General features: G+C 36.9%; 1 protein-coding gene across 11 annotated transcripts in view; it reads right to left on the bottom strand.

Moving 5' to 3' along the window:
* CEP152 (centrosomal protein 152) overlaps positions 1–26,053 on the bottom strand; it is a 93,509-nt gene that overhangs the window by 47,858 nt on the left and 19,598 nt on the right. For all 11 annotated transcript variants that reach the window (XM_043555472.1, XM_043555474.1, XM_043555469.1 and 8 more), the window contains 5 exons: positions 24,888–25,027; positions 21,076–21,276; positions 16,902–17,049; positions 15,191–15,282; positions 14,190–14,353 (listed from right to left, as the gene is read on the bottom strand). In XM_043555472.1, the coding sequence (XP_043411407.1) occupies positions 14,190–14,353; positions 15,191–15,282; positions 16,902–17,049; positions 21,076–21,276; positions 24,888–25,027 (745 nt within the window). The remainder of the gene's footprint in view (positions 1–14,189; positions 14,354–15,190; positions 15,283–16,901; positions 17,050–21,075; positions 21,277–24,887; positions 25,028–26,053) is intronic.

Raw genomic sequence — 26,053 nt, 5'->3', positions numbered from 1 at the left:
TAATGATCCCTGAAAAAAGAAAAACAAACAAGGTGAGCCCTATGATTGCTGCTGCTATCTCCCTGGGAAGTTTCCAGCCTGCGGCATGGGGAGAGAAAGGCCAAAGACAGCTTAGCAATCTCACCAAGTTGCAGAGTTCAGTTTGCGAAGGTCAAAATGGCTAGAATTTAAGGACAGAAATACTATGGGAAAGGAAGCTACACAGAAAGAGAGCACTGGAGATCTGTGTATACATGTGAGAAAATTACTGCAAGTCCAGGGAAAGAATTGCAGGAAAAGAATAAGGCTGGAAATACTGTGGGTTCCAAGGAACTATAGTGAAAAGATCTCCTAATTCATAGAATATCAAATATTGCCTCAGTAATGGGGCCAGATGAACATATGGGAAAATGGGGGAAAAAAGAAAAGAGAGGGAAACAAACCACAAGAGACTCTTAACGACAGAGAACAAACAGGGTTGATGGAGGGAGGTGGGTGGGAGATGAGCTAGATGGGTGATGGGTATTAAGGAGGGCACTTGTGATGAGCACTGGGTGTTGTATGTAAGTGATGAATCCCTGAATTCTACTCCTGAAACCAAACCAATATTGTACTATATGTTAACTAACTGAAAATTTAAATTAGAAAAAAAAGAAATATTTTCCTAAGACCACCCAGTAAGTAAGTAAGTAAATAAATAAATAAATAAATGACCTTGAAAGAATCCCAGGAAGCTTAAGTGTGTCACAAAAAAGAGCAATATTTTTTTTAAAAATACAACAAAATCTAACATCTAAAATATAAAATTCAAAATGTCCAGCATCTAATCAAAACTTACCAGGCCTGCAAATAAGCAAAGAAAATATAAAAGGGAAGAAAGTGGGGCGCCTGGGTGGCTCAGTCGGTTAAGTGGCTGACTTCGGCTCAGGTCATGACCTCGCGGTCCGTGAGTTCAAGCCCCGCGTCAGGCTCTGTGCTGACAGCTCAGAGCCTGGAGCCTATTTCAGATTCTGTGTCTCCCTCTCTCTGACCGCCCCCCATTCATGCTCTGTCTCTGTCTCAAAAATAAATAAACATTAAAAAAAAAAATTTTTTTTTAAATAAAATAAAAGGGAAGTATCAACTACAACCAGGAAAAAAAATCAATAGAAACTGACAATGGTGCCAGCAATGGTGCCAGTGGTAAAATTAATTAAATATATTGTGCAGGTCCAAGAAGGTAAGAGAAAACACATGAGTACAATGGGAGAAACAGAAGATACAAAAACGACCTAAACTGAACTTTAGACCAAAAACTACATCTGAAATGAAAAATATACTGCATGAGATTAACAGCTTAGTTAATACTGCAGAAAAGATCAGCAGACATAAACACAGCAATAAAACTCTACAAAACTAAATAGAGAGAAAGAAGACTAAAACAGAAATATACTGAGCATGTTAAGTTGTATCTAACCCAACTGTATCTGAAGTCCCAGAAAAGGAGAGAGGAAGGGGGCATAATAAAAAAAAATTTTTTAATGACCAAAATTTTCCTATTCAATGAAAACTAAAACCCCATTAAAACCTACAAGCTCAATGAATCTCAAACAGAAAAATGAAGAAAAACCATAAGTTGTATTAATATCAAATTGCTGAAAACCAATGATAAAGAGAGAGAGCAGGAAGACTCCGAGAGAGAAGAAAACCAGAAAAAGGAGTCATGAATTCTGTGCATAAACGTATGCAAGCCTCAGTCTAAGGCCCTGAACTGTGCACGCACAGAACAAACTACAAACCAGCAGGTCAAATATTTAGAGAATTTAACTGAAATATGAACCATACACACATATCTCACAGTGACTAACTCTTGAGGTATGCATACAAGAATGGATTCAAATCAATGTAGCAAAGGCTTGAATCAATAAATTGAGATCTGAAACACCCATACAAGTTTCTACACAACGTAAAAATCATATGTCTACTACAGGCATACCATGGAGATATCACAGATTTCATTGCAGACCACTACAGTAAAGCAAATATTTCAATAAAGCTACTCAAATGAAGAGTCAATTAAGTGAGCAATTGCATTATGTCTAAAAAATATATAAATTTTAATTAAAAAATAATTTATTGCTAAAACATGCTGACCAACATCTGAGCTTTTAACGATTTCTAATCATAGATCACAGGTCACCATAATGAATATAATAAAGTTTGAAATACAGAGAGAATTACCAAAATGTGACAGAGACATGAAATCAGCAAATATTATTGGCAAAATGGCACTGATAGGGTTGCCGATTCATAAACAAAACTCAGTATCTGCAAAGTGGGTCTGTATATAATCTAAAATTACTCGACCCACAACTAACCAAGAAAATGGACTAACTTGCAAGAAAAAAAAAATCTATAGATGTTAATGCTGGAGCTATCACAAAGAGTTTTCAAAGTTTAAAGCAACTATTATGTCTGTGTCCAATGAAGTAAAAGAAAACATATTTAAAGTGAATGAAAAACTAGGAATTCTCAACACAGAAGTAAAAACTATAAAGGAACCAAATAGAAATTTTATCATTGAAAAACACAGTATCTGAAAGTTAAAAAAAAATGAAATAAAAAGCCTTCCCTATACAGGCTTCATAAAACAGAGATGACAGTAGAATGAGTGAACTTGAAAATAGCTCAACAGAAATTATCCAATCTGAAAACAGAAAAAAAGATGGAAAAAAGTTAAGTGTGAGGAACTATGAGAAAGATAAAAAAAATTAAGTTGTGTAATTGTAAACCTATAAGGAGAGAAGAAAGAGACATGAGCAGAAAAGGTATTTAAAGTAATAATGGTCAACATTTCACAAATTTACTAAAGGCATAATAAATTTACATTTTCAACAGACTCAGTGAACCCCAAATGAAATGAAATAAATTAAAAAAAAAAAAACACTTAGGCACATCATAAAGTGCTGAAATGTAAAGGTGAAAAATATCTTGAAAACAACAAAAGAAAAACTACACCATTACACACAAGAATAAGGATTTAAATAATAATAGATTTCTCTTCAGAAATCACCAAGGCCAGAAACAGGGGAAGAACATATATTTAAAGTGCTGAAATAAAAGAACAGTTGATCCAGAATTCTATAATCAGCCAAAATAAGGACATTTTCATATAAGAAAACTAAGAATTTGTTGCCAACAGACATACTCTAGAAGAAATGCTAAAGGAAATTAGGGAATTCAATCTAACTTCAATTCTAAATTCAATCTAAAGTCAATCCAAAGGGAAATGTTATCTACCAAAGAGAAATCTCTGTATAAAAACTACAAAATATTACTGAGAGAAACTGAAGAATAGAGAGGTATAACATGCATGTTCTGAAACCGGGAGACAATTTTTTTTCCTTCAGCTTTATTTAGCTATAATTGACAAATAGTAATTTCTTAAGATGTCAATTCTCCCAAAATTGATCTATAGATGTGACACAATCCCAATCAAAGCTCCATCTGACTTTATTGTGGAAACTGACAAACCAGTCATTAAATTGATTTTGAAATGCAAAGAACTTAGAATAGCCAAAACAATTTTGAAAATAAACAAAGCTGAAGGACTTGTCCAACACATTTCAAGACTTATTGTAAAGCTACAGTATCAAGAATATGAACAGCAAAAAAGAGCAGGGGAACAGAATGGAGAGTACAGAAATGGGCCACAAATGACCAATTGATTATCAACAAAGATATCAAGGCAACTCAATGAAAAGTTTTTTGACAAATGGTATTATATCAATTGGATATTGGTATGAATAAAATGGACATCATACTAACAAACTAATCCATAATGATTTATTTATATAGATATAAATGTAAGAGGTAAAACTATCAAACCTTTAAAATCCTAAAAGAAAATCTGTGTGACAGATTAGGACCCAAAACCACAAACTATAAAAGAGATCATTGATAAATCTAAATTCATAAAAATTTAAACTTTTGCTCCTCAAAAGATATCATTAAGAACATGATAATGTAAACGAGAGATTGGAAGAAAATGTTCACATCATACATATCAGACAAAGGGCTTATATCCTGAAATTTCTGAAGACCAAACAATATATACAAATGGCAATTAACCACATCAGGAAGAAAAGAGGAAGAAGAAAGGAAAAGAAGAACACAGCAAAAGATGCTTAGATCACTGGTTAATAGGTAAATAAAAATTAAACCCACAGTAAGGTATCACTACACACACTAGAAATATTCAAATTAAAAAAGATTAACAACACCAAGTTTTAACAACAATGTAGAACAACTGACACCTCAGACATTGCTTCTGGTGATGCAAAATGGTACAGTCACATTGAAAACGCAATTTAAACTATCAACATCTAAATAAGATAGAGGAACTCTAATGTAACCAGAAAGAGAAAGCAATTTGGAGCATAAGTGGAAAAAAATGAGGTACAATTATCTCCATTAACAGATGATATAATTCTATCTCGGAAAGCCTAAAATATAATGGAAAAACCACTACAAACAGAGAGTTAGAAAACAGGTTATAACACAAAATGTATAAGTCATATATACAAAACAGTGCTCAAGAATAATGGAAAAAGAATACCCTATTTATTATTGCAAAAATAAAACACCTAAGCATCAATTTTACAAGAATTGTGCAAAAACCTAAAGATAAAAAAAAAAAAAAACAACAAGCTAGTCTCAAACCAATCTTGAGAGGCTAAAATAGATTTAAGGAAATGAAAAGACATGCTATATTGTTGGATAAAAGAATTCAACATCATAAAAATATCAACTCTCCCTAGGCTAATGTATATGTTCAACGTGATCTTAATAAAAATATTGTCAGGATTTTTTTTTCTGGAATAAAACAAGCTTAACTATAAAATTCATTTGAAGGCGTAAACAAGAAAGAGTAAGCAGAAAAACCCTAACAAGACAGCAATTCCAGAGAGATGGTTAAAGTATAAGACAAAGCATTAAAACTTTTAGAAGGCAGCATAGATTAACAGGGAAGGTTTCTTAAAGAGAGCATAAAAAGCACTAACCACAAAGATTGATAAATTTGACTAAAGTTAAAAACTTCCATTCATTAAAAGACAAATTTAGAGGTTAAAAGTGAGACGGGGGTGCCTGGGTGGCTCAGTGGGTTCAGCGCCTGATTTCGGCTCAGGTCATGATCTCACGGCTCGTGACTTTGAGCCCTACATCGGGCTCTATGCTGACAGCTTAGAGCCTGGAGTCGGCTTCAGATTCTGTGTCCTTGTCTCACTCTGCCTGCCCCTCGTTCATGCTCTGTATCTCTCTCTGTCTCTCAAGAATAAATAAAACATTAAAAAAAATTTTTTTTAAACTGATTTAAAAAAAAAAAAGTGAGACGATAAGTACAATACACACAACCATCAAAGAATTTATATACAAAAAGATATTTAAAAAAGGAAAAAATCCAACACATCAACAGAACACATGCACACACACAGTCATTTAAAAACTAAGGAGGGGGGCACCTGGGTGGTTCAGTCGGTTAAGTGGCCGACTTCGGCTCAGGTCAGGATCTCACGGTCCGTGGGTTCGAGCCCCGCATCGGGCTCTGTGCTGACAGCTCAGAGCCTGGAGCCTGCTTCAGATTCTGTGTCTCCCTCTTTCTCTGACCCTCCCCCGTTCATGCTCTGTCTCTCTCTGTCTCAAAAATAAATAAATGTTAAAAAAAAAATTTTTTTTAAATAAATAAATAAATAAAAATAAAAATAAAAAAAACTAAGGAGGGGCATCAGTAAGTCCTACACATACACACACACACAGGCACATGCACACACACACACACACACACACACACACACCAATAAACACAATAGAGATAGGTTTTTTCAATGGAGCTCAATCTCAATAATAATCTAGGATAATGCAAATTAAAATCACAATAAACTACCATTACACATTAAATGGTTAAAAGTAAAAACCTGAAAATATCAAGTGTTAGCAAAGAGAGCAATTAAGACTTTCATATACTTCTGGTGGGGATGTAAATTGGCACAATTCCTTTGGAAAAGTTTGGTATTACCTATTAAGGTTGAAACACATATACTACAAGCAATTTCACTTCTAAGTATATATATCCAATAAAAATGTATGTACATTGTACTAGGAAGTAACATTAAAAATCTATGGTCAGTAGATTGAAAAATAAACTGGAATATTCATACAAATCAAAGATACACACACACATATATATATACATATATATGTATATGTATATATATGAATGAGATACAGCTACATGCTACATCTTGAGTCTCAACAAAATGTTAAGTGAATAAAAGTCTAAAGAACACCTTTATCTTTAAAAAACACACAGCTAGCATTTATGCTAAATGGTGAATGACTGAATGCTTCCCCATAAGATGAGGAGCAAAACAAAAATATCTGCTCTTACCATTTCTATTCAACACTGTACTAGAGATTCTAGCTGGAGCAATTAGTCAAGAAAAAAATAAAAGGCATTCAGATTGGAAAGAAAGACGTACGATGATCTCCATTTTCAGGTGACAAGACCCTATATACAAAAAATCCTAAGGAACCCACTAAAAAACTAGTTGAACTAAATTAACAAGTTCAGCTATGGGTCAGGATACAAGATCAATATATAAAATCAACTGTACCTCTGTACACTAAGTAATTAACCACCTGAAAATAAAGTTAAGAAAATAATCCAACAAAAGTATAGCCAAAAGAATAAAACACCTAGGAGTAAATTTAACAGAAGTACTATATGACTAGTACACTGAAAACCACAAAAATACAAAACACGAGTAGTACACTGAAAGAAACTAAAGAAGACCTAAAAAAAAAAAAAAAAGGGAAAGACATCCTATGTTCAGGAATCAGAACCCAACATTGATTAGGATTGTAATATTCCCCTAAATTGATCTACAGACTGCATGCAACCCTAATCAAAATCCCACCTGGTTTCTTTGTAGAAAATGACAAACTGATCCTAAAATTTCTATGGAAATGCAAGAGACCTAGAATAGCCCAACCAATCTTTAAAAAGACAAAGCTGAAAGATTCATACTTCCCAATTTCAAAATTTACTACAAAGCTACATCAAGACGGTATGGCACTGGCATAAGGACAGACATACAGATCAGTAGAACAGAATTGAAAGCGCAGATATAAATCCTCACATTTACAGTCAACTGATTTTTGACAAGGATGTCAAAACAATTTTGGTACTGGGACAAATGGATACCCAGATGCAAATGAATGAAGTTCTACATATCATACAGCAAAAATTAATTCAAAATGAACCTAAGACCTAATGTAAGAGATAAAGCTCTTAGAAGAAAACATAGGTATAAATCTTGAGGACCTTGGATTAGAGAATAGCTTCTTAAATAATCAAAAGCACAAGCAACCAAAGAAAAAATAGGTAACTTGGACTTCATAAAATTAAAGACTTTTTTTGCTTCAAAGGATGCTATCAAGAAAGTGAAAAGACAACCCACAGGAAAAAATACTTGCAAATAATACATCTGACAAGAGACTTGTATTTAGAATATATAAAGAACACTCAAAAGCAATAAAAGGAAACCCAATTTTAAAATGGGCAAAAGATGTGAAGAGATCTTCCCAAAGAAGATATACAAATGGCCAATAAACATAGTAAAAGATGTTCAACATAGTTAGCCATCAAATAAAAACTACATCATTAACAAATCCAAGCCAAACAGCAAGCGTGGGCAGGGATATAAAGAAATTAGAACCCTCATACATTGCTAGAGGGAATGTAAAATGGTACAGCCACTTTGGAAAACAGTATGACCATTTTTTGAAATGCTAACCGTAGATTTATCACATCACTCAGCAATTCCACTCCCAGATATACAGTTGACCCTTGAATAATATAGGTTTGAAAGCACGGGACCACTCACATGTGGATTTTTTTTTTTTTGATACAGTACAAAACTGTAAATGTATTTCCTCTTCCTTATGATTATCTTAGCATTTTCTTTTCTATAGCTTACTTTAATGTAAGAATACAGTATATAATACACATAACGTACAAAATATGAGTTAACCAATGGTTTATGTTACTGCTAGGGTTTCCAGTCAACAATAGGGTATTAGCTGTTAAGTTTTTGGAAAGTCAAAAGTCATATGCAGATTCTCAACTGCACAGCAGGTCAGAGCCCCTAAGTCCTGCATTGATCAAGGGTCAACTATACCTCTAAGAGAAATGAAAACCTATACCCACACAAATTTGTCCACAAATGTTCCTAGCAGAATTATTCATAATAGCTAAAAAGTAGAGACAACTCAAATAAATGTCCATTAGCTGATGAATGAATGAGTAAAATATGATATATATTCACACAATGGAATATTTTTTGGCTAGAAAATGGAATGAAGTATTGATATATGCTGCAATGTGGATGAACCGTGAAAGCATCTGCTACGTAAAAGAAGCCAGTTACAAAACACCACATACTACATGACTCCATTATACATTCACATACTACATGATTCCATTTATGTGAAATGTACAGAATAGGCAAATCCATAAATAGAAAGTAGGTTAGTGATTGCCTGAGCAGTGAGGACAAGAAGGAGTAATGGGGAATGACTAATAATACCTACAGGGTTTCTTTTTGGGGATACTGAAATGTTCTAAATTAGGTTGTGGTAACAGTTGCACAACTCTAAATATATGAAACACCAGTGAACTGCATACTTTAAATGGGTAAATTTTATGGTACTTTAAATATATCTTAATACAATTATAGAAGAAAAAAATAACATCTAATGTATGAGTTCCCTCTGTACAAAGGCAATCTGAATCTATAGTGTTTAGGTATGAATAATTAGGTCTTACAAGGTAACAATAAACCCAGAAAACAATTGCTCTAGCAGTTAAGATAGTAGTTAACTTCAAGATTATGACTGGGAAGAGGCATATGACCAGTTGCTAACAATGTTTATTTCTGGGTGGTGGCTCCATGGGCATTCGCTTTAAAATCATTCGTTAAGCTATACACTTATGTTTCATGCACTTTCTCAATTTTAAAAGGTTTAAAAAGTAAAACAAAATTATAAAAATTACTAGAGAAATACCATCAAGAAATCAGACAGGTAGAGAGAATGATGGGTCTAACTACATAAAAATTTTAAACAGTAGAAGTGGTAACTCTCAGCACTAGCTAGGATACTCAGAAATAGGAACTGCCACATGACATGGGTAATAAGCAAAATACAGACTGCTTGGCAATATGTATCAAAAACCTCAAATATGTGCACACCTCTTAGCAAGGATATACACCCAAATCTTAAGGAAGTAAAGATGTCAATAAAGACTTGACTACAAACAAGCTTGTGATAATAATAATATTGCATTACTTATAATGAAAAAATTAAAGTGTATTACTAAAACATAGTTCATTCATCCACATATCCATTAGTAAATATTTACATTATCATCTAAAGATTTCAGAATATGCTAAAAGATATATTATAAAATACATTCAATATTATTTTATCTTTTAGAAATATACAACACAGATAATGTGGAAGTTATACACCAAAATGTCACAAGTTGTTTTCTTCATGGGAGGTGAAGTAAGATTGTGTTGCTTTTTTCTTCTGTTTTCTTCATCTGTATTTTCCATTTTTTCCATAATAAAGGAGAAAGTTTCTTTTAAAAAAAAAATAAGTACTTGATAGTATGTGCCTCAGTATGATGTGATGAAAATGGAACCTCATCTCTGTGGTCTTCCTCCACAAAACCCCCGAGAAAACCAATCATAAAACAAACATCAAATTCCAAGAGGGGCTTCCTATAAAAGACCTGACCAGTATTTCTCAAATCTGTCAAGCTCTTCAAAAACAAGGAAAGTTAAGAGGAACCTAAGGAAACATGACTCCTAACCTGGCATCCTGGATGCAGTCCTGGAACAGAAAAAGGACATGAGGTAAAAACTGAGGACATCCAAATAAAGTATGGACATTAGTTTCTAATAATGTATCACTATTAGTTCATTAATTGTAACGAAGGTACCATGATGGTATAAGATGTTAACAGAAGAAAATGAGTATGGAGTATAGAGAAAATCTGTACTAATTTTTCTGGTTCTCTAAAACTGTTCTAAAACACTAAAGGTAGTTCTAAAAAAAATAAATAACAGTTCTGAGTTTAATTTTTTGCTGTTTTTTCGGTTTATGGTGATTCCAAACGAAAGGTTAGAATGCATATACATTGTATGTATACACACACACACACACTTATACAGAGAGACAAAGAATGAACAAAATATTAGGCTTTTTTAGGTGCTATAAAAGGAGTTCCTTGCAACACACTACATATTTATCAATACACACAACTTTTGTATATGTTATATAATGTAAACATGTCTGTATAGATCTCATCTATTTAAACCACTCCTATGGAAATAGAGATGTAAAATAAAATAGAAATATAATTACATAAGAAATATAAAATAAGTTACAATGCATTTTTCTAAGCTATATAAGATGTGCACTTTTAGCAGAACGCTTATTTTGACTCAGTTAACAAATTAGGCATCCCTAATTTCTTTTCTTACTGAATGTTGACCACTGAAATAGCACATCATGTACTCCTAGAGGGAGCCAAGTCAGAGAGCAGAGAAAAGCGCTTGCTAAAATAAGTTTCTCTTCTTTCCCAAAAGGGAAAAAAATCAGCAGTGGTGACCAGTCCTGCTGAGTTCTGTGGAAGTTGGTTCCCCTAAGTCCAAATAAACTGTAGTCCCTTATGAAGCCTGCTGAGAAGACCAAAGGGAAAAGGCATTCCACTTGTTAAATGTTTATTATTTGAGCTTCGCAGCCAACTATAATAAGGGAAAGGGAAGCTGTCTGCAAGCTGCATGCAGATTTAGCTACTCAAGTTCCATGAATGTGAAATAGAACACTGAGGCTAAACCCTTAAAATTTACTAGGCAGTAGCTTGAGGGAGGTGGTAGCTGAGAATAAAAGCTTGGAGCCGCTAATATTTGGGTCAGTGATTTGAAAGCAGCTCAAGTCAACACAGGACTAAAATTCTCGACACTGGGAAAACTGTGGCTTCCTCTCGTTCTAAGAATCACGATACATCAGAGAAAAAGTACAAATCTCTTTCTCTCCTATACCTCCTCTCACTCTGACCTAAAAATAAATATTTTTACTTTTTGCTCAGATTCTTATCTATTAAACTGCTGGTGGGTGGGAGGGCTACAAGCTAAACCTCTTTCCGCATATCGTGCGCTTCACTGAACGTCTTCAGGCTGAATCTCAGTGACCACTCACTCTGTGCTTAGGAGTGGCAACCCTTTTACTGTGACAGTGACATGACTATGATAGTGATGTGAGGTCTCAGGTTGGTTATCTATAGGCATGTGCTTTAAATTACTGCAGGGTTTTGGTTAGGAGTATGAATTAAATACAAAGGGCAGAAGCAGAACACATTAAAAAACATCATGATGAATTAAGTTTACTTGGAAAAGTATACATTATTTTTATATAACATATATATGTATTATTTTCCAAATTCCCAGGCTATTTATTGCACAAGTTACAACCGGAGAAAAATCTTTTTTGACATGAACTAAATCATTAATCCTCTGAAATGCAAGACAGAAAGAAGAAGGAAGTCAAAAGCAAAAAGGTTTGTCATGTAAATAGGACAGATTTACAGGACAGTGTGGTTTGGGGCTCAAGTATGGTTCTGCTGCTAATATAGCATGTCCTCTTGGGCAAAAGAGTTCAGCTTTGGTTGGTTTTCCCAACCCTGAAATGAAAATACAGATCTGATGTTTCCCCAAGGCTGAGATGAGAATCAAAACTTTTTACATGATATATGTTGAGTTAAAAGAGAATTAATATGAAAACTGGATCAACGGTATATTTTAACCAATCATCTATTAAATAATAATAGCAATAGTTATCAATGACTAAATGCCTACTAAGTGCAAGAACATTTTATATGAGATCCTTTATATTCATTATTTATCTTAATCCTCACTTTAACCCCCAAGAGGTATCTATAATCTACTTAATAGAAAAAACCTGATAAGAAAACAGGCTCAGAAAAGCCAAGGAACCTGCCCAAGATCACAAAGCTAGTGCTGAATGGCAAAACTACAAATCAAAACAAAATCTGCATCTCAAGACCATGCCCTTTCCACTAGCCATTCAGAATTAATCTGGCATTAACAGGAAATGAGGCATTCACAGCAGTAAATTTCCAGATGACCACATTTTAACTTCAAAATTGTATGTAAATCTGTCTAAAAAATATAACACACACATCCTTTTTCTTCAATAACTCAAGATCGTGATTGCAGACATTTTGAGGCAGATCGCAGCTATAGTTGCTGTCGTCCTCTCCTTGCTGAGGTTGAGCTATCTGAGTGAAACACTGGTAGTACCTCTCCCAATCCCCTTCCCCAGCTACTCGGCAGCCAGGAACTCAGATAACTCCTGGGATCCAAACAAATCTAAGTCAGTAAGGCCCTGCGATGAGAGCCTGAAGGTGGTTCCTGCTAAACACACCACATATTCTAGTTCTGCTCTTTGCTTCTTAGCTTCCTTCTGGATCGTAGCTGTAATCTGTCAAGGTGAGAGTCCCTAAAGACTGACCGCCAAACAAATGAAGCCTTATTAAACTAAACCAACATCTTGTTTCACCTTACTTCCTGATCACTTTAGATTTCAATTTTCTAAATGTCATCTTGTTTTGAAAACATCATACTATGAACATACTTAACTTCTAAAACCTATTGTAGAGCAAACCCTTCAGGAAATACGTACACCTGTATTTAGTTGCAGGATACCTGAAACACAACAGGTCATAAACACTCTCACGAAACTTAGTCTGAAATTATAAAATTTTTTTTTTCAATGTTTATTTATTTTTGGGACAGAGAGAGACAGAGCATGAACGGGGGAGGGGCAGAGAGAGAGGGAGACACAGAACCGGAAGCAGGCTCCAGGCTCTGAGCCATCAGCCCAGAGCCTGACGCGGGGCTCGAACTCACGGACCGCAAGATCGTGACCTGGCTGAAGTCGGACGCTTAACCGACTGCGCCACCCAGGCGCCCCTAGTCTGAAATTATAAACTGGACAGTGATGGTGTGGCATCTGGATGCATTTGAGGAAGGCTTTCCTTAGCCTAAATACAATCTCTTCCAAATACCCACGTTTCATCCGTTTCCCACACCCAGGAGGAGGAGTGACTGGATAAATGCCTCTCTGTACATCAAGGATAACATTTAGCATACAGCACGTAGTGGCCCACAAGTATGTCTCCCTCTCCTCATCCAGGCAAAACGTAAACTCCCTGGAGTCAGGGAGGGTTTCATCCTCGTCTTTCATGCTCTACTCCCAGAGCCTTGCATAGCGCTTCCCAAACCGCAAGCGCCTCCAGAAAGTACATCCTGTCCTCCATTCATTTGTGAAGCGTTTAAAGGTACCAAAATGTGTTCCTCTTTTACCACCCACTCCCTCCCCACATGGGTTCCTGGAAGGGATGATAAGACACTCCTTGCCAAGTACTGAAGTATTATACCTCTGTGTTAAGATTAAGGTCTCAGTAACGTTCCTAGGGAAAATTAATGCTTAATTTTCTCATATGCCATTGATAAATGCCACGTACCTGCCTTCAACACGCGGTATGAATAAAAATAATATGTCCTTGCCTTAATAACAGAGCAGATACATAACCTCAGTCGTAGAATTTACTCTGTGTGTTTTAACTTTAATCATTTCCACCTTATTGAAACTGATGTGCCTACTGGTACTGAAGACAGCACAAGATCAATAGTTGAAGTTTCTGTTCATTTTGACTTCAGACATTTACACTTCATTAGAAACGACTGAAGCATACTGTCCCACATTCAAGAACCCCTAGTTAGCTCACCATTTCATGCCTCGTGCCACTTATTTACTCGTATCGTCAGTATTATTAACGCAGGTTCTTCTATGTAAACTGTTTTTTTAATGTTTATTTATTTATTTTGAGAGAGAGAGAGAGAGGCAAAGAGAGAGGGAGAGAGAGCATCCCAAGCAGGCCCCACTCTGTCAGCACAAAGCCCGCCACGGGGCTCGATCCTACCAACCATGACATCATGACCTGAGCCAAAATCAAGAGCTGGACGCTCAACCAACTCAGCCAGCCAGGCGCCTCATACGGTAAACTATTTTCTTAATACCTCTTCACTTTGGATTTTTTCCAGTTGACTTTTTTAATACCCAAATCCACATATGATTCAGTGAGTTCTATATTTAATTCTCCTTCTGAGTCACTTGGAAGTATTCCTAATTTTGCAGCAGATTCGTAGAGTGAAATTTCATCTTTTAGTTCTGTTAATTCTTCCTAAAACACAAAATTATTGAAAATTATTTTCCAATATGAAGGAATCAGTCATCCCTCTGTGCTTCAAAATTCATCTTAACGATCAACAGAAACCAGAAATACTTCTTCACATACCTTATTTACATTACAAATAACTTTAAAATAAATGCTGCTAAGAACACAGGTGTACAATGAAAACATAGATGTCTGCAACTTTAGAAAGGCCAGCACATTATCAGGTTCTCAAGTACACGGACTGAACAGATGTGTAAATGAATGAGAGAGCAAATCTAAGTGGTTTCTCTCATGCCTCCTGTGCTTACATTAGGTCCTCCACAAAAAGTGTCTGTCCCTTGAGCTGAGAAACTGACGGCAGCACTTTTTGGCTTTCTAGAGCTCAGAGCGGCCTGGTCTGCCAAGAACGTGTTGTACTTGACTCTGCCGGTGGGAAAAGGCAAAATACGTCTTTCCAGCAGAGGTAATACTGGAACTCTTCCTCCAGTGGAAAATGTAAGTCGCACTGGGGGAGGATGTGAGGGAACTGCAGCTACACTGCGGGTTTCCCACACCTGCGGATACACTTATCTCTGCGACCACCAGTAAGTGAAAGGACATGCCGTGTGAAGGAGGTGACAGGCAGACGGACAGGAGGGTGCCAGGCCCTGGCTCCGCAGTCAGGACAGACCTGGGCTCGACTACCTCACTGTGTGGGTGAGACCGTGAACAACTCTCATTGGCCTGGAGACGGTCCAACCAGCTCCAACCAGCTCCTTTAGAGAAATACAAGGTCCAGAAAAGTGATGTAAGCACTGCCTAATTCAGTTACCCACAGAGTCTCTTCCAAGTGGCAACACTCACTTGCAAAGCCTTGTTCATGTTTTCACTCATAGCATGTGCTTTTTGTGCTTGCTGCAGCTGGAACCGTAGCTGAGCCACCTCCTGTACTGAGCCTAGGGGGGGGAAATCAGAGAATGCACCAAAGGTAAAGGGATGAAGAACCTACGATGTACAGAAGAACTTGAATCCGCTGAGGCTACAGAAGGTGGAGTCCTGCTTTGTTACCTTGTTATTGCCTTTCTAGGAGGACAGAGGTATAGCCAGTGGGACCGAGAAGGCATAGGTCCAGACATCTCCGAGACATGTCCACACATTTAGTGTGGCTCCTCATATGTCCTTGGGAGGTTGAAGACCTGGACTACTGTGACCTTGCTATGAATCAAATGAGCCACGTCTACAGACCTTAACACTCCACAAGCCCTTTAATAGGAGCATAATGTTCCAACTCGCAGAAAGCCAAAACAAAAATTCTTTGGAACCCGTTGCTACCCTCTAATAAGAAAACTACATCTTGCTGCCTTTAGCTTCTTTCGAAATGCTTTTATTTCCACCACCCCCACCTCCACATGTGAAAAAAGCATCTTAGGGCTGTGTTTCAGAAACTTTGGTAACCTAATGTTTTAAATGTACTAGGGGAGGCTCCCATTTGAAAGGGATGTTACTGGGCTTCCTCAAAAGAAAATGAGCATCTGGGAAATGGTTAGGCAAAGTAATGATGGCATATTATGCAACTAAAGAAAATCATATTTCAAAGCCTTTAATGGCAAGGAAAAAGGCTCACTAAACAATGCCACGTGAAACAAAAAGGATACAAAACTGAAGAGGGAGGAGGGACCCAGAGTACAAGCCAAATTTTGCCCCCACCAAAACATACCCACACACATATTTTAAGAGTCTTTGACTTTAGTACTTCCAACTTTTGAATAAGTTACTCTTATACACATTGTACTAAGTCTGAATTGGCTTTGCGTGCCAAAGTGTGACTTTTGCATATCAGGTAATGAATAACCACTGAGCTATTTTCACAGTGGGAGCTACTCACCAGCAAACAGGGCAGTTTGTCTGTATGGTAGTGTTTGCATAAACATGTGATTATTCTATTGCCTTTTACTCTAATATTCTACAAAAATTAATAAGAAAAAAACACAAAACTACTGCTGAACCTAATGATAAGAAGCATGTCCCAAACTTAACACCATGAAAACCAAATGAGTAATTTTAAGCATGACAAGAATATAACTCACTAGCTTCAACTGGCCAGATAAATGAGAGAGGAAAAAAAATCCATGGAGTTTTACAAAATGATAGAAATACATGCTCAGACTGAGCTTAAAAAGCAAAATATAATGGGACTTCATAGTCATTTTTACTTTTCATGGATAGAATCTACCTTCTAACATAGATTTTGTTCAATTTTTGCACATTCAGCTTTGGTATGTTTTCAAAAATGCGCTATGTGCAGAAGTAGGGAATTACCTATGTGTGTGAGCTCATTTTCACTTGAAGGAAATATATTCAAACATTAACAACAGTTATCTCTGTGTGGTAGGATTATTGGTTATTTTTATTTGTTACTTTGCACATTAAACACATATAATAGCAACACTTGAAAAACTGTCACTGGTGGTCTTTTCTGCCTTTTTCGATTTTTAGAATTCATGGATCCTACTACATTCTCTTTGCATATTATGCTAGCCTACTGTGGAGACAAGAGCCCACCCCGGGCACCCACCTGAGTGCAAAAAGTTGGCACACTGCTTCTGACTCTCCTCTAGACTTCTTGTCAATCTGTTAATGATCTCAGTCTTTTCTAATTTGGTCGCTTCTTGATTCCTTTCCAATTGGTTCACTTGGTCTTTCAAATGACAACAAATATCTTCCTAAATAGAAAGTATTCAAGAAGTCATTTCATGATCAGTTGTTAAACGTTAAACAAATATGATACATACACAATTGGATTTTAAGTCAAATATAAAATCACACAGCAGCATCACCTCTTTTACAAGGTTAAGTGCACAGGACTGGGAGGAAGTTAGAACAAACTTGTATGATCTTGGGTGAGTCATCAACTTCTCCATCTGTTTTTTTCTGTTGTAATTATGCTAATAAAGGTTAAATGCAATGATTTCTAAAGTCCCTTCTGTTCTATAATCACAAGACACTGATATTCTAAAATTAGATTTTATCCAAGCCAAAAAAAATATATTACACTTCTATTTGCATTTTACACTGTCAGTATAAGCGTTATGTATTCATATTTAGGCAGACCACTTTGAACCATGGCCTCTGTATCCCAAGACAGGAAGGATACAGATACATAAATGGAAACTCACTCTATTCTGAACAGCCAAAAGCTCATTCTACTCTGAGTAGCCAAAAAAAAAAAATCTCTCCCTCTTCTGAATTTCTTTTATACGGTTTCTCTTTTTCTTTCTACCTTTTACATGTCTTATTTCCTTCTTTTTCTTACTTCTACAGGTACCTATGCAGTGCCTTGCACAAAGTGAGGTATAAAAACAAACAAATAAACAAAACAAAACAAAACCTTGAGAAACAAATGACAAAAAACCCAGATGGGACAAATGTGTGTGTGCGTGTATGTGGGTGCGGGCACACGCATGCACTCATGTGTGTAGCTGTATGGGGATATGTAGAAAATGCAGAGCACGTATATAATATACTCAAGTTTCTTCAAAAAGAAAAATGTGTTTGGGAGTAATAAGCCACAGGAGTCCCAAGCCTAGGTAGCAGAAAGCATCACTTCTCACTCAAAAAAGCCTATATAGGCTGAATTCCACACAAATAGCAGAACATGAGACAGCCAGGAGTATATTAAGGTAAATGGTTAAAGTCACCTGAAAAAGCCTGAAGAAAATAAGTTGTAATAAGGGCTTTGAAGCAGACAGAAGGCATTTAGGGCCTGATCCACAGGATAATGTAAAGCCCAATAATGCTTTCAGGATACTAACACAAGGGACACCTCATTAAGGATAGCGACAGTATCGTTAAGGAGAGGAAAGAGATTCTCAAGTCTCCTGTTTTACCTCAAAAATTCATGTGAATTTTGCATTCTCTTTCATAATGTAGTCATGTTTGCTTTAAATTTTTTCTACCAAATTTTTGAGCAAAATGAAGCTTCTGGAAACTACTCCATGTTTATTCAACAGTGCAAACCTCTTGGCTCTTGGCTGCTAATTCCCAGGCCAGCTTGAAAAGCGTGGCTCCAAAGTGCCAAAATACCATGGCAAACACGATGAATGGGCTAACGTTAATGACAGTGTGAATGTGTGTGTGAGAAGGCGTGGGGAGACAACCAACATTTACTTATGCGCTGGGGAGGCTACGATCACTCTTATAAGAGACTGAGAACTGGCAAAAAGTTAGTTCAAGAAAAGGTATGAAAAAAACTATATAAAGAAACGGCCAACTGTAGCAATAACTTGACTATATGCAACAATCAACTAAACCATGTTGTTTCCTGTTAACAAGTTCAGGGAGCCAATTACACTCAGAAACCTGTGCAGTTCAAATACCAAGAAATGAACAAAACATGGTTCTATGTTTTCCATGAGTAGATTGAGTAAGAACATTCAGTTCCAGACAGGTAAAGGCAGACATCCCCTAAGACTGACCAAGACAAGTGTGGTGATAAAGAAATAGTAGCTGAATCTATCTTTGGAAGCAAATGGAATGGAACAGGTTTCTAAAGCACAGAAAAATGAGGATTGGGCCACACACACATAGGTCTGTGGGGACCTCTTAGCTAAAGATAGTGTTTAAACTGGAGCCTTTAAATCTAACATTAAAGGAAAGTTAGAAAGTAGACCAGGTGAAAGTCATGACATAGAAACCAAAGTCCACAACTTCACCTAAAGGTGAAAATTTCAAGAAGACTGACAAGAAGAAGGGTGTTATACAATCAAGGAGATAATCCCAGATCTTAACCCTATATTCAGAGGTCTCAGAACATGACACTTCCATGAACGGGAGAGACAGAAGACAGGAAGGTCCAAGAGATGGTTTGCTATTAGAGAGTTCTGTCCCTGAAGGAACACTGAGCTCAAGAAGCTTCTCCCTCATCTGCTCTGTCACACTAGAAAACCTAAGAGGAACTCAGCCATAGTAAAAAGAACTGTTATACGTTGAGAGTGTGTACAATCCTTTTTACCTACAAAAGATGACGGCTTCAGGAAAGCACTAGATGAATAATATAATTTCACAAGCTATATATTTCTCAAAATATAGTAGCTACATAGACATTTTAAGAAAAAAACCTCAACTGCATCATGGATTGCTACTCCTCCCACTACATGAATCAATCCCTGTGTTGCATTTGGTCTTTCAAAATATAATTAAATATACATTAAAGCTTTTTGGGATGAGCACTGGGTGTTGTATGGAAACCAATTTGACAATAAATTTCATATATTGAAAAAAATAAATAAATAAAAATAAATAAATAAATATACATTAAAGCCTGTTTACATCCTGATATTTAGCTGTTGTTCAAAAGATGTTTGCTTAACAGATGAAATAATACGATTAGCACACAAATGTAGTCCTTTCCCACCAAAAAACAAGTTTTTCATAAAACAGTGAATTTTTAACCTTTGCAAGGCGAAGCATGAGCCTCTTATGAGGAAAATCTGAATGAGTTTGTGGGTCTTCTCAAAAACAAAAATGCATATGCCAACATCCAAAAGAAAACCATACCCACAATTTGAGATTCATCAAAGCCATGGAGCCTAGTCATGAACTGCCTTAGGGGACGCCAGATTAAAAGTCTGTATAACTCACACAACGTACTATGTGTGAAAATCTATTCTGTTGCCACTGTACACATACAGTACAAAGCACATAGGGACACAGCTGTACGTAACTGCGTGAATAAGTTTGCTTACTCAAGTTCATCTGCTAAATTATCCAGCTATTTGTACCTCGCTACTATTTTCCAAGAGTTGTTCTACTTTTCTCGGTAATATGCTGAATGGAGTACAGGAAAAGGTTTATCTGAAAGTGAAGAAAAGTGCACTCTGGGGCGCCTGGATGGCTCAGTTGGTTAAGCGTCCGACTTCGGCTCAAGTCAGGATCTCGCGGTCTGTGAGTTCAAGCCCCGCGTCGGGCTCTGTGCTGACAGCTCAGAGTCTGGAGCCTGCTTCGGATTCTGTGTCTCCCTCTCTCTCTGCCCCTCCCCTGCTCATGCTCTGTCTCTCTCTCTCTCAAAAATAAAATTTATTTAATAAATTTTAAATTTAATAAAATTAAAATTTATTTAATAAACATTAAAAAAATTTAAAAAAAGAAAAGTGCACTCTGAAATTTTATTTATTCAAATGATTACCTGGGGTTTAGGAGCATAAGCAAACCTACCACCTGACTCACCCTTAGTTTACATTTTATTCACTTTGGGGCAAAAATAATTCAAACTGTGAGAGATGCTGAAACTTTCCTCCTTATTTTGTTTATTACACTACTCTCAAAAATTAACTCTTCTCCCAAGAACCACTTGTAGACAATGTTTACTCACAGGTTAACTACCCAACAAAGGCTTTCTACTGTTTAAACTCCCAGGACAACCTCGAAAGTTCAGGCCAGCTCCTAGAGCACTAGCCTTTTCAGTCTGGATTTACTCTAGGGCAATAATTATGTATAAATACTCTACAAATAAAGGACCGGTAGGTAGGAGAACTGAGAAAGTACTAACCAATCCTATCAAAGAAAAAAATTTCCAAAATGCTGCCCACAGGACATCTTCATAGATTAAAAATCTTTGGCTTTTAATTTTTACTCACAAACACCTACTGCAAACATCCAAATTTTCCATATGAAGAACCACAAAGTATCAGTTATGAAAAATAACCAGTTTTACTTGTTAATGACAGTGGCTCATTTGAGATCATCCCAACCTGCTCCTTAAGTGCAGTGACTGTAGCATCCAGCTTCCTTTGCAAGGACGACACTTGCTCCTCATGCTTCTTCGTGAGGCCCGTAACAATGCTGTCGTGCTGCTCTCTCACACGCTGGAGTGACTCAGAATGATGGAGGTCCAGCAGCTGCTGCTTCAGGCTTTCCAGAGCCATTTCCGTCGTTCTGGACTTCTTAATCATCTAGAAGGTACACACAGGACATCCACGTTTACAATATTTTGACTCTGTGCTCTCTTCATGGACATTAAAACTCAACCATCCTTTAAGGAGAATAGAGAAGAAAGGGTCTCCCTATAGTGGCTCTAGTTCCTTAAAACTTCCCTAGCTGGGACTCCCCAGGCCCATGGCCGCTGGAAACATCATTCAATGAGAAAAAAACCTATAGTTACCTGAGGAGAGTGACAGAGGATTTTGCTTAGCATGATGGCAATGTGGGTACCAGACAAGGAGTCTGTGGCTACAACACTGGTCCCAGTACTGTTTGCATCTCTCTGAGCCCAGTGGGGGTGGGGGGGGGACCACAATTGTTAGGTCACAGAAAAATGACAACTGTTTCTTAAATGTTTCTTTTCAAAAGACTGATAAAAACTATCAGTGATTACTTACTAAAAAAAAAAGTTTTGGAAACTATGTCTGTACAGCTGTTGAAAAATATTGGTATATTAGGCTAAATAATGGCTTCCAAAAGATGTCCATGTCCTAATCCCTAAAACCTGTGAGTATGTTATGTTATATGACAAGGGAAAAGCAAGGTTACAGACGAAATTAAAATTGCTAATCAGATGACCTTAAAATAAAAAAGATTAACCTGAGGGTGCCTAGGTGGCTCAGGTGGTTGGGCGTCTGTCTGACTCTTGGTTTTGGCTCAGGTCATGATCTCACGGTTCCTGAGTTTGAACTCGCATTGGGCTTCCGCACTGATGTGCAGGGCCTACCTGCGATTCTCTCTCTCTTCCTTTCTCTCTGCCCTTCCCTTGCTCGTGCTCTCTCTCTCTCTTTCAAAATAAATAAACTTAAAAAAAAATGCTACAAGATAAAAGATTATCCTGTATCACCTGGGGTCCAATGTATCTAGAGAGATCCTTAAACGAGAAAAACTGAGGCAAGAAAGTCAGAACCAGTGACTTCTGGCCCTGAAGATGAAAATGGGCATAAACCAAGGAGTGCAGGTGGCCTCTAGGAGCTAGAAAAGGCAAGAAAATGGATTCTCCCCCAGAGCCTCCAAAAAAGCAGCACAGCCCTGCTGACCTTGACTTTAGCCCAGTGAGACCCATATCAGACTTCTAACCTCCAGAACTGTAAGACAGAAGCACTATTTCAAGCCATTAAGTTTATATTAATCTGTTACAACAACAATAGGAAACCAATACATGTGGTGATTCTGTTGCTTTTATGTTTTCATTTATGCCTTATTTCTTAAAAATGCAATTTCTAACTTATAAAGAGATTAAAAAGTTATAACCTTTTACTACATAAAAGCAAGTCAGGTTTTTAACCTAAGGACTATCAGTTTTCAAAAAGTTAAAATGCTAATAGTCTATATCACACAAAAATTAAAATTTAAAATGAGGCTTGTCCTTCATTTCTAGTCCAGAGATTGACTATTTATTCCAATACTGTGTGAAGTGCTTATGGCATTTATTCATTTGCTCAATAAATAATGTGACTACTTTGTAGTAGGCAGAGTTCTAGGCACTGAAGGACATGATGAAAGGCAGGCAAGGTCCAGACTCTTACTACTTTCTGCTGGGAAGGGACAGACCTTAACAAGTAAACAAAGGAGATCATTTCAGATAGTTTCGTTTTTAATTTTTTTTTAATGTTTACTTTTGACAGAGAGCGTGCACACGAGCAAGCGTGGGGGAGGGGCAGAGAGAGAGGGAGACACAGAATCCGAAGCAGGCTCTAGGCTCTGAGCTGTCAGCACAGAGCCCGACATAGGGCTCAAACCCATGAACTGTGAGATCATGACCTGAGCCAAAGTTAGATGCTTAACTGACTGAGCCCCCGAGGTGCCCTTCATAGGATATGGTATGATGAAGAAGAGTGGAAACGCGGGGCTTTGGGCAACTTCACATATAAAGTGGCTTGTTTTAGCTCACACCTGAAGGATAAGGAGCCAGATATGAAACAACACTGCTTAAATTCTTTCATTAAACCATCCTCAGAACTAGCCACAAATCTCATCCAAACCAAGCTCACAATTTTATAGTCACTTTCATTTTTAGCCACCCTTTTTCCCCCTCTCCAAAATGGTTTGACTCTCTCTCACGAGTCACCCTCCACCAGGCTTGGCTACCAATAACCTCTGATCATTTCCAACCATTAAATGGCTATCTAGTTCATTAATCAAAAAATGTGCTGCCACTTTATTTTTTTTATTTAATTTTTTTAGATTTTTTTTTTTTTTTAGATTTTATTTTTAAGTAATCTTTATACCCAACATGGGGCTCAAACCCACAACCCCGAGATCAAGAGTTACATGCTCCACTGACAGAATTCACCAGGTGCCTCTGTGCCACAACTTTAAAGGCACGTGTACCAGAGTCAGGAAATTTCAGTTTTGCTGCTTCGTCAATAACTGGCTTTGTAATCTTGGGCAAGTAATTTGACCTCTTCCAAAATTTGATTAACTCATCTATAAAGTAAACACAATGCCTCACTAATCAAAATCCCAACAAGATCTTTTTACAAACATAAAAAGTTGATATGCAAAATCTAGAAAAGGAAATGTAAAAAAGAGCTACAAAATTTTTAAAGAATACCACCAGTAGCCCTTGTTATCCAAATTTCAAGACATACTGTAACGCTATAGTTGTGTTAGTATCAGAGCAGGAACAGAGAAATATATAAGAAAAAACATGTACAGGTCACGTCAATGTTCAACAACACTCACTCAACATATACTGACCACCTATTATGTGCCAGGCAAAAAGAGGACAGGGGAAACTTAGGAAAAGAAGGAGCTTATTAATCAAATAGCACTGTGTTGTAGAAAGGACCTTCCAGAGAGGAGAGAGGGTATATATGAGAACATAAAAACAACAAACAGGGGTGCCTGGATGGCTCAGTCAGTTAAGCATCTGACTCTTGATTTTGGCTCAGGTCATGATCTCACAGTTTGTGAATTTGAGCCCCGCGTTGGGATCTGCATGAACAGCGTGGAGCCTGCTTGGGATTCTGTCTCCTCTCCCTGACCCTCCCCCACTTGCCCTCTGTCTCTCAAAATAAATAAAAACTTTTAAAAAATGTAAAAAAAAACCAACAAATACACTGCTGAGTTTGAGGAGAGTAAAGAAAGAGGTAGGCAAGGATCAGATGGCCATTTCATCCATCAGATGTCACACTTCATCCCACAAGTAAAGCGAGGTCACTGACAGGCTTTAAGCAAAGGAAAGATGATCATATTTTAGAAACATGACTCAGAGGGCCATAAGAGAGAATATGGAGAAGGGGTAAAAGATTAGAGACTATTTAAGAGATTTTTGCTAGAGATGGTAAAAATCCTGAATCAGGGACATGCAGACAGAAATGAGGAGACTCAACAGAACATAGTAGCTGACTGGATGAAAGAGGACAGAGGACCTGAGGTCTCCTCCAGACTTCTATTTGGTACACAGATAACTGGGTGGATGGGAGCACCATTCCTCCAAGGTAAGGGAAACAAAAGCAAGCTTATGGTAGAAGAAGGTATCAACTTCAAGGTTCTTCTAAATTTAGCCCTACGATACCAAAAGCTAAGCAATTAATAAATAACCTTTTACCATAAGTAATCATGATAAAATATTTACCTGTTCTTCGTTCACTTTTAACGCTTGTATTTGGGTCTCCAGTGCTTTTATTTGTGCTTCAAGTTGTAGCTCTCTCTCTTTTCCATTCTGAAAGAGTTTCTGTGATTCTCGGAGGCTGAGGGTCAAACCTTCCTTTTCATCTAGAACATTAAAAATGTTTACATAAATAATAAGTTACTGTACAGGGACCCCGATTGTAACAATCTCTATCAAATATCAGATCCATATCATACAAATGTTCTGTTCCGTTTAGATAGTGAACTTCAGCGGATTTAGAGAAAACCAGGAAAGCTCCAAAAAAGAATGCCTGAGTGACACCAAAAAAACTGAGAGAAACACAACCACTTCCTTCAAAAATCTTCCCTTTGGGAACCACAAGATTTCCTAACAATGATTTCAGCATTTGTTTACTTGAGAAACTACATAGATGTGACAAATCTCTGTTAATCAAAGAAGGGATCTGAGGATTATTAACTTTTTATATGTACTTGCAATGAACTCTTAAATTCACCTAATCTTAAATTCTTCCCACATACTTTACTGTAACCGTTCACAAGTTTTTCTCTCAAAAGAAATTTTATGAGCATTACAGAAAAAGACCTTTTCACTATCAATTATGTTTGAAACAAGTTCGAGTTCAGTCACAAAATTATTCTACAAATGAAAAGTTCAACATTGACCAAAACTACAGAAATCATGAAGAGTAAGCAATTATAATTTGAATCTGTGTTTACTCTATGTGCTTTTCCCAGCAATGACTCCATTTTCTCCTTGGCACTTCCAAAGGAGTTCAGGATCACTAACTCTTACTTGGACTCAAATCTTATGTTAATTTGTAGGCTTAGAAAATGTATTGCAAACTAAACACAAGTCTCTTTGGGAATTGGGATACTTCATCCAAGGTAAACTACATAAGGAGTCAACAACTTATTAGGACAGAATGCTACCAGCATAAAGAATGTTCACTGATTCTAAAAGCCTGATAGAAGAGTAAGAGGGAGAAAATGAGGATCTCGAAATAATATGTTCTGGAGAGAAGTAATCCAAGGCCAGGTGTCAAAAGTCCTGGGTTTTTGTTTCATTCTGACTCATTATGAGCCCTCCAACCTAGGGCGTCCACTCTCTAAGCTTCATATTTTTTTTTTAATTTTTTTTTTAACGTTTAT

This window comes from Prionailurus bengalensis, chromosome B3, assembly GCF_016509475.1.
Source record: "Prionailurus bengalensis isolate Pbe53 chromosome B3, Fcat_Pben_1.1_paternal_pri, whole genome shotgun sequence".
Classification (NCBI taxonomy): Eukaryota; Metazoa; Chordata; class Mammalia; order Carnivora; family Felidae; genus Prionailurus; species Prionailurus bengalensis.
Note: the sequence above shows the minus strand (reverse complement) of the source record. Positions and strands in the feature narration are given on the sequence as shown.